The sequence below is a fragment of the Mauremys reevesii genome, linkage group 2 (genome assembly GCF_016161935.1).
Source record: "Mauremys reevesii isolate NIE-2019 linkage group 2, ASM1616193v1, whole genome shotgun sequence".
NCBI classification, from domain to species: domain Eukaryota; kingdom Metazoa; phylum Chordata; order Testudines; family Geoemydidae; genus Mauremys; species Mauremys reevesii.
The window spans coordinates 277,717,384-277,730,020 of record NC_052624.1 but is presented as its reverse complement, the minus strand read 5'-3'; the positions used below and the strand labels follow the sequence as shown (position 1 = coordinate 277,730,020).

The following is a 12,637-nucleotide window of genomic DNA, read 5'->3' as shown; positions in this document are numbered from 1 at the left end:
ATATGTTAGTGTGTCTGTAAGGTGAAATTTTAAATAAGCTTTATAAACAACATTTTCAAAAATACGTATACCATGCTGTTTGACACTAGAAGAATGCTGGAGTAGCTCGTATTATGTGAGTGTCTCATGAGGAAAACCATAGCAGAAACATATCACAGTGGAATCATCCACATTTCTTTGCAAATCCTCAATGGCTTTTGTTGAGCTTTGCTCGGTGCCATTGTAAATGAGCCCATTTAGCACATGCAAACCTATGCAGCATTTTCATTAATACAGCACAACTATAGGTGATCTCTGCTACATCATGAAGTTTCACCTACTGTAAGCAGTTTCTATCTGCAGTTGTTTCACCTCTGTTAATGCAGTTGATAGCATCTTCAGGAGTAGGGATCTTTTCACAGTACGTTATCAATGCACCTACATTTCTTTTTCTGAATGTCCCTTTGTTTGTGGAGGCCCCAGCAGTGAAGACTTTCCTTGTTAATCCACACAACCAAGAGAAATGCTAAGTAATCTGCTGTCTTTAATACCGGAATTATGATGTCAGATTTTTTTTTTAATTCTGACTCATTTTCTCTAAATCAGACATTTCTGAAAGACTTTAGAGGTGAAGTAATTACATGGTTTATAATGCAATATGAAAATATCTGAATAAAATAGATTAAACTATAGTTTGTTAGATTTGTCCAAAGTGGGTAGCACAATTTGTCTCCATTCCTTTATTCAGAGATGACACGTCTTCCCTTTAATTCCCAAATCCTCCTTCTCAGCATACAACTTTCTTCTCAATCTTTATTTTAATCCTGTAAACAAAAGCCAGTGCTACACTGTTGTGGTGTAATTGCCTTTTGCTAGACTTATTTTTGTAGAAAATGTATGTAGTGTTGTTAGTTCCTCTGAGCTAAATCCAGGCCTCTAGTAAAATCTGTGCAATTACAAGCATAAATTAAAGCTGCCCAAGCAATATCGATTTGCTCTGTGTTCAGGCTGGCCCAGGTGTGGGTAAAACCCCAGGCAGTTACCTGCTGAGACTGTTCATGCCAGCAATATGAGCAGTTCCCAAGGAGTGAACATCTGGAGAGGTTCAGGAGCACCTGACCCAAGTGGGCCCAGCAGTGTTTGAGCTCTTTGGCTTCAAGAGGAGACTGAAGTGGGGTGCAAAAATTGCATCCCACTTGGCTACCTCTTTTCACACATTAGAGACAGCCTGAATTTAGCCCAAAGAGTGTGTTTTCTGTATGACAACTGACTTTCTTTTCTATTCCAGTTTAAAGGGGAGGATTGTCTACTGTGAAATGTGTAAATCTCAATTAGAGATTTCTCTTTTCTTCAGATTCATTTTTAATTTGTCATGACATCTCTCTCTTTTCTTCTTTATCCAAAAGCTGAGATCATTTTTGCAAGTAAGAAAATACAGTTTGGATCTGGCCTCTTTGATACTCTATGCTTACCAGCTTAGCACTGCACTTGCCTACTTAGAGAGCAAAAGATTTGTACATAGGTAAGATTATATCTATATGACAACCTTCAATTTAAGGAAAAGGGTTCATAGATTATTACAAATATCTGGGCTGGCAGAGTTGCTGGATATAGATATGTTCGCTAGAAGGAAATGTTTAAAGCACAGATCAGCACTCTCTAATAGTTTCAATTATTTTCTTGATTTCCCCAATAAGAAAAGTGTGTCACATGTGGAACAGTATTTTGAGACTTTTAAAAAGCCACTTGTATGTGTGTTTACATCAGCGTCATGTTAGAACTTCATGAATTTTAGAGAATCCACTACAAAAATACATTTCTGACATAGACTGTCAAGGGTGACACCTGCTGGGCCTCAGTTATATTGACTTGAAGTATGTGCCTGGTTTTAGTCAGAAGACTGGGTTGCCAGCTGCTCTGTTGCTTTGCAATGCCAACACTTTTCAAAGCTGCAAGTCAGCTATAATCTTCAAAATATGAAAAATCAAATCTGAGAGAGCAACAGGCTCATCCTGAATTAAAGAACAAGGAAAACAGAAATGTTTCTGTAACGGAAATGCCTGTGCTTAACCCACAAGTGAATTTTAAAAACACATACGAGAGGGGAATTTTAGTTTAAGTAAGTTGAACTTAGTTGTGTAGGACATGAAACAGGCCATAAGTCCTTCATCTCTGGCACTGTTATATACAGCCAACAATTTTCTACATGCAGATTCCATGTATGTCAGTTTGGACTTAAGCGTTCTGTTTGTATAAGTGTATAAATTATGTATGTTTAAGTGACATATTATCTTGTAAATGGCAAGGCCAGTGAGGACAGAGATAGGCACTAGAATTTTGACCAAGTGGCTGTGACTTTATTAAAATCTCTATCAGCAAAAAATATGTAAAGGCAGCTTGTCCTGGCAGCAGTGATTTTAATGGAAGAAAGCAGCTACCCCAAGCTGCCACTGGTTTTCACTCACCTGCTTCAGTGCTGAAAGCCAAAGCTCCTAACATGTCCCAGGCATAACTAGCCCACTTGAATCCAATGCCTGCTGTCTCATATAGGCAACTGCATGAGAAAACCTCCAGGCCTTGCCATGAGAACAATGGCCTCCCTTCAAATCCAAGCCCTTCCTGCAAAGAACATGAGTTGATGCCTGCTTTACAGGAAAGACATTACCCCAATTCCTGACCTCTGTGATATCAAGGACTTTCCCTTCCCCCCTGCTTTCCCAAAGAATTCTATTCTAGCTGCTAAGGCCTAAATTATGGTTCCAGTGACTGTGAAACCTGCATTTATTCAACAAATAATGTGTGCCGATGCAATGTGATAATTGCTTGTGCAAATTGCTGGTTAACAAAAGGTAGAAATAATGCTGGTCCTGAAAGTGTCTCCACCCCTTTTCCCAGAGTGATGCAGAATGCGATAATAACATTATCACATAAAAGTTTAATTACTCATACGGGCCATATTGTGACTTCAGTCTTTCTGTGATTGTCATCAGTAGTCAATCCTGTTGGGTATCATTGGTGGTATACAACTCTAACTTTGTATTCTTGGCCCAAACACCATAATTAAAAATGTAGTTTGGTTCGCTCTACCGAGTGAGTTGACACCTCTGGTCTGTAACAAAGGTTCTGTTTTTAAGAAAACCTGAATCTACAAAACAAATGACTATAAATGATAAATTTCTGGTTTGTTTGGCAGGGATATTGCTGCTAGAAATGTGCTGGTATCCTCCACTGATTGCGTGAAATTAGGTGACTTTGGTTTGTCCCGATATATGGAAGACAGTACTTACTATAAAGGTAAGGAGTCGGTACTTAATGGACCTAAATTACAGTGGCAGGGTTGGGATTCTTCTTGCAGGTCAGTGAGCTGATTTGACAATCAAAGTAGTTGAGTGTATGCTAAGGAGTTGAAAGGATCAAAACAATTAGTTTAAGGAAATCTGGTTAATTACATAAAAATACAAAGTAAAACAGTTTAACATGGAAATAAATTCGCACATAGAGCTGTTTAAAAAAATTACATGGTTATTTAAATAGGTGAAAGACAGGAAATTCATTTATGGGTATAATTCCAGTTTGGGGTCAGCATTATACTGCTTTTTTTTGCAACTCTTAAGACTTGTCTGCACGACCATTTAGTTCGCAGCAAGCTGGAGTGTGAATCTACCCCACACTAGCCTGCCACGCACTAACTGCCCATGTGAACCCTGCCGATGCGCACTAAGAGTTTGTTAATGTGCTTTAATCTGCTCCCATTTCAAAGCGGAGTAGATGAAAACCCACTAACGAACTATTAGGGTGCATCAGCAGAGTCCACCCAGATGGTTGGGTCCACAGGGACAGTTAGTGCACAGCCAGTGCAAGGTAGATTCACACCCCACTTTGCAGCAAATTAAATGTTCATGTAGAGTATCATGAAGATTATCTGCGGTTTTGAAACTCATTTAACATATGCCCATATTCATGCCACAGCCCAAGTACCTGAGGGCGAGTTCCAGGGGCCTGCAAATTGTTTTCAATGAGTTTGGGATAGAGATATTCACTACACAAAAGGTTTGAAACATACATTTTTTTCCCCTTTGGGATTTCCCAGACTGAAGTTGATGGCTCGAGCTCCGATGTGATGCCCCACAATGCATGATATATAGCAGGGGTCTCAAACTTCATTGCAGCGCGACCCCCTTCTGAGAACAAAAATTACTTAATGACCCCAGGAGGGGGCACCATAGCCTGAGCCCACCTGAGCCACACTGCCCCAGGTACGGGGGCCAAAGCCCAAGCCCCACTGCTCTGGGAAGGGGGGCCAAAGCTGAAGCTCAAGGGCTTCAGCCCCAGGCAGGGGGGCTGTAACTGAGCCCCACAAACCAGGGCTGAAGCCCTGGGGTTTTGGCTTCGGCCCTGGGCAGTGGGACTCGGGCTTCAGCCCAGGGCCCCAGCAAGTCTAAGCCAGCCCTGGTGACCCTGTTCAAAGGGGGTCACAACGCACTCTGGGGTCCCAACCCACAGTTTGAGAACCGCTGATATCTAAGGACCCTGACAGAATACAATTTGTTTTTATAGAGGGTCAAGTAAATAGGATTTTTAGTGATAGGGTGCACATTTAGGAACAATGTTTATAATTTTTTTTCTCTCTCAATATGTAAAAATATTTTACATGTTTCTAAATTTGCACCATACTTTAAAAGCGCTTTACCTGGCCCCTCCCCCCTGTTCTCCAGTAGGGCTCCTGGTGTCTGTTATGTCCCATAATAATGTGAACAAAATACCTTCGTCTACTTTCTTACAAAGGTGAAAGGAGAAATTTACCTGAAACCATCAAATATTTGTTGCATTGTTTTAAATTTAGAACAAACAAGCTGACTTTTTCGTGGTTCAATTAAAAAACAGTTGCTCCTTATGTGAGATTGTGTATGGCAGCTTCAAGCTTGGTACAAATAATTGCTAATAGTAGTAGTTTAAATACCTTCAGATAAAAAGCATTAACTTGAAACAGGAATGGAGAAGCTCATCCAATGTATGTACGTTTAGGGTACATCTGTGCAGCCTGTGGTAGTGAGTCTCAGAATCGAGGTTGACAGAGTCAGGCTTCTGAGGTTAGTGCTACAGTTCTTAAAAGAGCCATGTAGACATTGGCTCAGGCTGGAACTCAGGCTCTTAAGCCCACCCCTCCCCAGGCTTCAAAGTCCAAATCACATCATCTACACCTCTATTTTTAGCAGTATAATGCTGATCGCTGTGTAGCTGTAGCCTTAGCAGCAAATCCTGCTCTTCCTTTTCAGTCACACAGGGACCTCCCTCCAGTAAAACTACGGTGGTTCTGTTGCAAGGGAGATTGCAGATTTCCATGACTTCTGTAGAGGGGGTGAGGAACCCTCTGAAATGGTGCTGGATGAGTCTGTTCACAACACTGCAGGTCTACTAGCCATTATTTCTTCCTCACCCACTCATTCTTACAGGAAAGAAGGTGCAGGAGCCAAAGGGCATCCACGGAGGTTTCTTGTACAAAGCCTGACCGAGTTGTTTGCTGGAGCTAGGACTTGGCCCTAAATTATTTTATTGAAGAACATCTTTACTGAGAGCTTATTAGCTAAAATAATGGCCTTTTTCTCTCATCTCTCCATAGCTTCCAAAGGAAAATTACCTATCAAATGGATGGCTCCAGAGTCAATCAACTTCCGACGTTTTACCTCAGCTAGTGATGTGTGGATGTTTGGTAAGTGAATACGGATGAATGTTTTCTCAAATGCACTTTTGGAAGAGAAGATAATTAATGGTTCCATTTTTATTAATGGAAACTGAACAATTTCCAATTCCTCTCCAGTGTTTGTTTTACTTGTCTTGAAATCAGACTTTTTATTGGGTACTTTATATCTCTCCACGCTTTTTCATTCTGTAACTGTGGGCCTGATTCTCCTTGATCTTAAGGCCCCTTTTCTCCACTCCTAACAGGTGGCCTTAACGTAAATGAAAATAAGACCCATAGTCATAACAGGAATTTCTTTATCTTACTTTGTTTCTTTTTTGTCTTCTAGTATAATTGTGCTGGTGTTCCTTTATCCAGCTGTTATTTGCACTTACTGCTTTCTTATTTTCACAACTTTTCCCTGTGTTATGGGCTCCCTCAGTGAATGTCCTTGCTTTTGTCTTCTTCCTTTCCCAGTGTTCAGTTAACCCTTGCTCTGGGTATTTTTCCTCTGTTGTCTTATGCTGTTTCAGCCCTTTAACATTAGCTATGAAAGAGGAATTAGCAGGATATTTAAAGTGATTTTGAATGTTGAAAAAAAGCCTGAAATTGAATTAAGTACATTCACCTCATAAGATTGGGCCGAGATCCAAATCTTGTCCTGGCTTTCTCTCCCTCCCACTCTCCACTCACTCTGACTGTGGTTCCAACCCCTTTTGGTGCATATAGCTCCCCTCATCACTTTGTCTCCTGTCATCTTAGAAAAGACAAGAGGTTGAGTGAAAAGAGGAATGTAGGAATGCCTCCCATCTTCCATGATCCTGTCCCCTTCACTATGCAAACCATTCCTGTTTTTGCACCAGTCTGATCTCCCAGTCTTGAATACTCAGCTCCACAGACCAGACAAGCCATGACAGGCAGAGAAAAGGCAAGCAGGGTATGAATAGCAAAAAGTTACAGGAGAAAAAATCAGCTTGTTCTCTTTAAAACAAAAGAATTCTAAGTAATATCAAGCAAACCTGCATGTGATTTATCAAGATTAATGACTGTTTTGTTGAAAAACAGAATCCCTAATTGCAAAATAAAGTATCTTTTCCATCTGGCATAGAAAAGCAATGCAGGTGGAATACCCCAGCTGCTCATAGGCCCACAGGCTATCTCTTTCTCATTACACATTTAACACAGTTTCAACAGAAACTACATTTTGGTACATAGTTTCGACAGAAAAAAGCTGAACAAATGCCGATAATAAAACACCGTCAAAGTATAAAAATACCACATACAAGTCAAAACAAGCCAGTGTAAAGTAGACACTGAGACAAGCATTATGAAAAAAATGTAGACTTGAATATGAGCAACCAGTCTGACTTAAAAGAGATAAAAAGTAGTTAAATCTGAAGCCTTTCAAAGTTGTCTGCTTGCGATGAGCTAGATGCAAGTCATACTTCCTCATACATAGTCCTGATTAGTAACACATCTAATTTTATAGAAGCTACCTACTTAGAGAGAGAGTTAACATAGCTCAATATTCTTTTCTGTGGTCAGCACGTAGGTAATATGGTGATAGGTTCTACATAAAAAGATAGATTAGCCAGCTCTATTTCTCAGCCAAGGGTGGGTTGTGTTTGGTGGTTGTGTGTACTGGACAAAGTGCGTTGGAAACTTCATTAAACTGCTAATACATGGTAATTACTAACCATGGCTATTCTGGAGAAAGGACTGTTTATTTTACCCACCAGCACTGCGCTTCAGTAGCAACTCGATTGTCTTAAGCTTTAACGTGGAGTTTGTTGTTCAAGAACACAGATTTTGGTTATTTGCTCACTTTAAGAAGTTTCTTGCTTTTTGTTTCCAGGTGTGTGTATGTGGGAAATTTTAATGCATGGAGTAAAGCCCTTCCAAGGAGTGAAGAACAATGATGTGATTGGTCGAATTGAGAATGGTGAACGGTTACCAATGCCTCCAAACTGTCCTCCTACTCTCTACAGCCTTATGACCAAGTGCTGGGCATATGACCCCAGCAGACGACCCAGGTTTACTGAACTTAAAGCACAGCTCAGGTAGGGTGGTTTTTTTTTAATTATTATTTCTTTGATTAGAAATGTGATTTGATTGTGTCTTTCGTACAATCATTTTCTTTCCAAGGAAAGTACAATGCCTAGTGTGCTAGGCTAGGGCCTTTAAAGGACTGAGTTGCTGTTACAGTCTGGTAAATCTAAACTGTCTCCACTTAAATCAGAGGAATTATACTTGACACTAAATCCAGTGTAATTGAGATCCAAAGCTGGCCCCCCAAAGGCTGTATTAAGAGTGTGTTTATAGGCATAGGTAGGTATGTTAGGGATCCTCAAAGTTAGAGGTGGAAAGAACTTGCTAGATCATATAGTCCAGTGGTCCCCAACCTTTTTCGTCTGGCGCCCGCCAGATGAAGAGCCACAGAGGACCGTGGCGGCAGACGAGCATCCGCCGAAATTCCGCCAACAAGTGGCAATGTCAATAGGCGTTGCCGCCAAAATGCTGATCAGCGGCATTTCGGCGGCGACGCCTCTGGATGCTGCTGCTTGTCGGTGGCATTTCGTCGGATGCTCGTCCGCCGGCCAGTACGCAGGCACACTTAGATGCCCCAAGCACCACGTTGGGGACCCCTGATATAGTCCATCTCTCTTAAAACAGTACAGAAATTTCACTTTTCTTTTAATTACCCTGGTCACAGTTTTCAGACTTGAGTGCCTTGAGTTTGGCATCTAGGGAGGGAATTTTCAAAACTACCTAAGGAATGCTGGAGCACACATTCCACTGAAAGTCACTGGGATTTGTGCTCCTAAACCCCGAGGTATTTGAAGGTGTCCACTCTCAATACATAGGTAGGCTCCTAAATAAAAGTGGCCTGATTATCAGAGGCACAGAAGGTCCACAGTTCATCCTGTTGAAGTCAATGGGAGCTGCTGGTGCTCAACACTCCTGAAAATAGGCATCTGTTATTTAGGAATTTGGAAAAAAATGTAATTATATGCCTAATTTTAAGGCACTCACGTTTGAAAATTTTGGCTCCAGTTTATTAAAGATTGAGATCTGCAGATACAAATATCCTTGAAATTATAAGTAGACTGGAATTCTGATATGAAATCCTAGAATCTCCTCATAAGGTACACCATAGTAACAATCCTTTATTATTGATTCTATTATCAATAAAGCATCCAGATCTGAATGCAGCAGTGTTGGTGACACTGTGGTCTTTCACAGAGTTAAACAGAAATTAGGCACAATTCCAAGGAAAAACTGGTATTTCCTATGAAAAATGGGGGCAAAAAAAGAGTCCAAAAAGGAATAGCTGGTGAAATGGGGGGTAAACAGTCAATTACATACCTTCTTTAGTATGTAAGTCTCACAGTGACTGGAAGACATTCCCAGGAGACTTGGGCAGATAGCCTCAGCTGTATAAGCATTGGTCTCTTACATTCTCATTTAGTTCTGTGTGTATTTTCATTTGATGAATACTTTGGTGCTTCTCAGGGGTACCCAGAGTTATGAGACACCTCGCTACCACCTGCTCTGAGTCTGAGGAAGCCTGGTCTGTGCCTCCTGGGGGCCAGCTGTCCAGCATGTTAATTAATGCAAATCAGTATGGGTTTACAGTTAATGCAAATCAACATGGGTTTATGGACAATAGAGCCTGTCAAACTAACTTGATATTTTTTTAAACTTTTGTATGCAGTTTGATTTGATACCACGTGACATTTACATTTAAAAAATTAAAATGGTATAAAATTAACATATCCCGTGTCAAATGGATTAGAAACTGGCTAACTGATAGGTCTCAAAATGTAATTGTAAACAAGGAATTGTCAGCAAGCAGGTGTTTCCAGTGAGAACCCTTAGGGATCAGGTTTTTGGCCTTACACTACTTAACGTTTTTATCAGTGACCTGGAAGAAAACATAAAATTATCACTGATTAACCTTTGTAGATTACACAAAAATTGAGGGAGGCAAACAGTATATGTTTTAATATGGCTGAATGTAAATGTATCATCTAGGAACAAAGAGTGTAGGCCATACATACAGAATAGAGGACTCTGTCCTGGAGAGCAATGACTCTGAAAAAGATTTAGGGGTCATGGTTGACAATCAGCTGAACATAAGCTCCCCAGGTGATGCTCTGGCCAAAAGAGCTAATATGGTCCTGGGGTGCATAAACAGGAGACCCTCTAGTAGGAGTAGAGGAATTATTTTACCTCTATGTTTGCTGCTGGTGTGACCACTGCTGGAATACTGTTTCCCATTCCGGTGTGCACAATTCAAGAAGGATGTTGATAAATTGGAGAAGGTTCAGAGAAGAGCCAAGAGAATGATTAAAGGATTCGAAAACATGCCTTATAGCAATAGACTCAAAGAGCTCAATCTATATAGCTTAACAGAGAAGGTTAAGGGGTGACTTGATTACTGTCTATAAATATCTACATGGGGAACAAATATTTAATAATAGGGCCTTCAATCTAGCAGAGAAAAGGTATAAAACAATCCAGTGGCTGGAAATTGAAACTAGACAAATTCAAACTGGAAATAAGGTGTATATTTTTGGCGGTGCAAGTAATTAACCCTCATTACGAAGAGTCATGGTGGCCTGCCTTAACACCTAGACCTTAAGAACATAATTTTCTATATAGATACATAATTCCTCAAATATTATCTGAAATACATTTTGCAATGATTATGTTGACCAGTGGGCTGCTGCCTTTTGGTAGCAGTCTTAAAGCCATCCTCTGGAGAACTATTATGCATATATCTGGCTCAGGGGATCCCTGTAATATCCTCTGCATCCCCTCGGCCAATTGGCACCAACAGGTGCTTGGGTCACATATACTCTCTTGAGTTTGATAAAGCCATAATAATTATTTGCCCTCATATACAAGCTGTGCTTATAATTCCACCTATAAAGTTAACTGTCTGTGGCTTTTGGTTAATCACTTAACCACCCTGTATTTCACTTTCCCCATCTGTGAAATGGGGATGCTACTTCTGGTATATTACTGGAATTTTGTAAGGATAAATTATATATTTGTAAAGCTCTTTGTGATTCTCTGATGAATGATGAGGGGTGCTTATTTGTATAATAAGAAAATTAATTATCTTAATTAATTGATATAATTAATTAATTAATATGATATACATTGAGAACCTATTTACAGTGTAGTCTGCTTTGTTTTCCTGACTCAAGATAAGCTTTGGAAACCAAATTTGATTTTTCAAGACCTTTATTTCATTTATCTTTACAATATTTTTACTTCTTAAACCTTTCACTAATATACCGCTGAATAAGTATGTGGTAGAGTAATACTTATATATATGTAAATCTTGACAAAATATTTGCAAAGATCCTATTAAATTGATCCAAAACGTCCTGCCTAAAATGTTATATATTCAAATTAGCTCTACAAATCTGAGAACGTCTGGTGAATAATTCAGTGCTGGATAATTTAGTGTTGCTTTTCTTCTCAACTCCACATTCTGTTTTGTGGCATATTTTATTTTCATAATCCAGCTTTTGCAAGCACTGAAAAGTTAGGAAAGCATATATCGGGGTGAAACATTGGCAATTAAAATATAAGCTATGCAGAATTCTAATATAAATTAAGAATCCCTCTCCTTAGCTAAATGGAGAACTTTTGTCCTGATCTCTGTAATATTTTAATAGCACAGTATTAGTTTGGGTTTCTCTTCTACTCTGTTTTTGTATAAAGACAAGTTTGCAGATGACACTAAACTGGGAGGAGTGGTAGATACGCTGGAGGGTAGGGATAGGATACAGAGGGACCTAGACAAATTAGAGGACTGGTCCAAAAGAAACCTGATGAGTTTCAACAAGGACAAGTGCAGAGTCCTGCACTTAGGACGGGAGAATCCTATTCACTGTTACAGACTAGGACCGAATGGCTAGGAAGCAGTTCTGCAGAAAAGGACCTAGGGGTCACAGTGGACGAGAAGCTGGATATGAGTCAACAGTGTGCCCTAGTTGCCAAGAAGGCTAATGGCATTTTGGGCTGTATAAGTAGAGGCATTGCCAGCAGATCGAGGGACGTGATCATTCCCCTCTATTTAACATTGGTGAGGCCTCATCTGGAGTACTGTGTCCAGTGTTGGGCCCCACACTACAAGAAGGATGTGGAAAAATTGGAAAGAGTCCAGCGGAGGGTAACAAAATTAGGTAACAAAAGAGTCCAGCGGAGGGGGCTGGAGCACATGACTTATGAGGAGAGGCTGAGGGAACTGGGATTGTTTAGTCTGCAGAAGAGAAGAATGAGGGGGGGATTTGATAGCTGCTTTCAACTACCTGAAACGGGGTTCCAAAGAGGATGGATCTAGACTCTTCTCAGTGGTACCTGATGACAGAACAAAAAGTAATGGTCTCAAGTTGCAGTGGGGGAGTTTTAGGTTGGATATTAGGAAAAACGTTTTCACTAGGAGTGTGGTGAAGCACTGGAATGGGTTACCTAGGGAGGCAGTGGAATCTCCTTCCTTAGAGGTTTTTAAGGTCAGGCTTGACAAAGCCTTGGCTGGGATGATTTAGTTGGGAATTGGTCCTGCTTTGAGCAGGGGGTTGGACTAGATGACCTCCTAAGGCCCCTTCCAACCCTGATATTCTATGATTCTGTGTTTAAGTAACCACTTTTTTCTTGAAATATCCCACTATTGCCCTACCGCTGGTGCAGCTCCATTGGTGGAAGACCTGTGTAAACTAGCTCCCAGTGCTTGAACCATTATCTTGTCAAACCCCGCTTACAGCAGTTCAAGACAATTAAAAATACCAGCAGCTTCCAATTACTCCTGGGGGAATTCTGCACCACTGCGCAAAGCAGAATTTTGCAGAAATTAATGGGTTTTGCGCATAATTTCCTTCCCCCCCACAGAAATGGGCTGCAGTGCTGCTTACCACCACTAGGGGCCCAGCTCACACACAGAAGACAATGGGGAGGGGGAGT

At 40.6% G+C, this 12,637-nt stretch overlaps 1 protein-coding gene across 13 annotated transcripts in view; it reads left to right on the top strand.

The window, feature by feature from the left end:
- PTK2 (protein tyrosine kinase 2) overlaps positions 1–12,637 on the top strand; it is a 383,889-nt gene that overhangs the window by 308,440 nt on the left and 62,812 nt on the right. For all 13 annotated transcript variants that reach the window (XM_039527647.1, XM_039527645.1, XM_039527651.1 and 10 more), the window contains 4 exons: positions 1,386–1,501; positions 3,173–3,273; positions 5,600–5,689; positions 7,515–7,719. In XM_039527647.1, the coding sequence (XP_039383581.1) occupies positions 1,386–1,501; positions 3,173–3,273; positions 5,600–5,689; positions 7,515–7,719 (512 nt within the window). The remainder of the gene's footprint in view (positions 1–1,385; positions 1,502–3,172; positions 3,274–5,599; positions 5,690–7,514; positions 7,720–12,637) is intronic.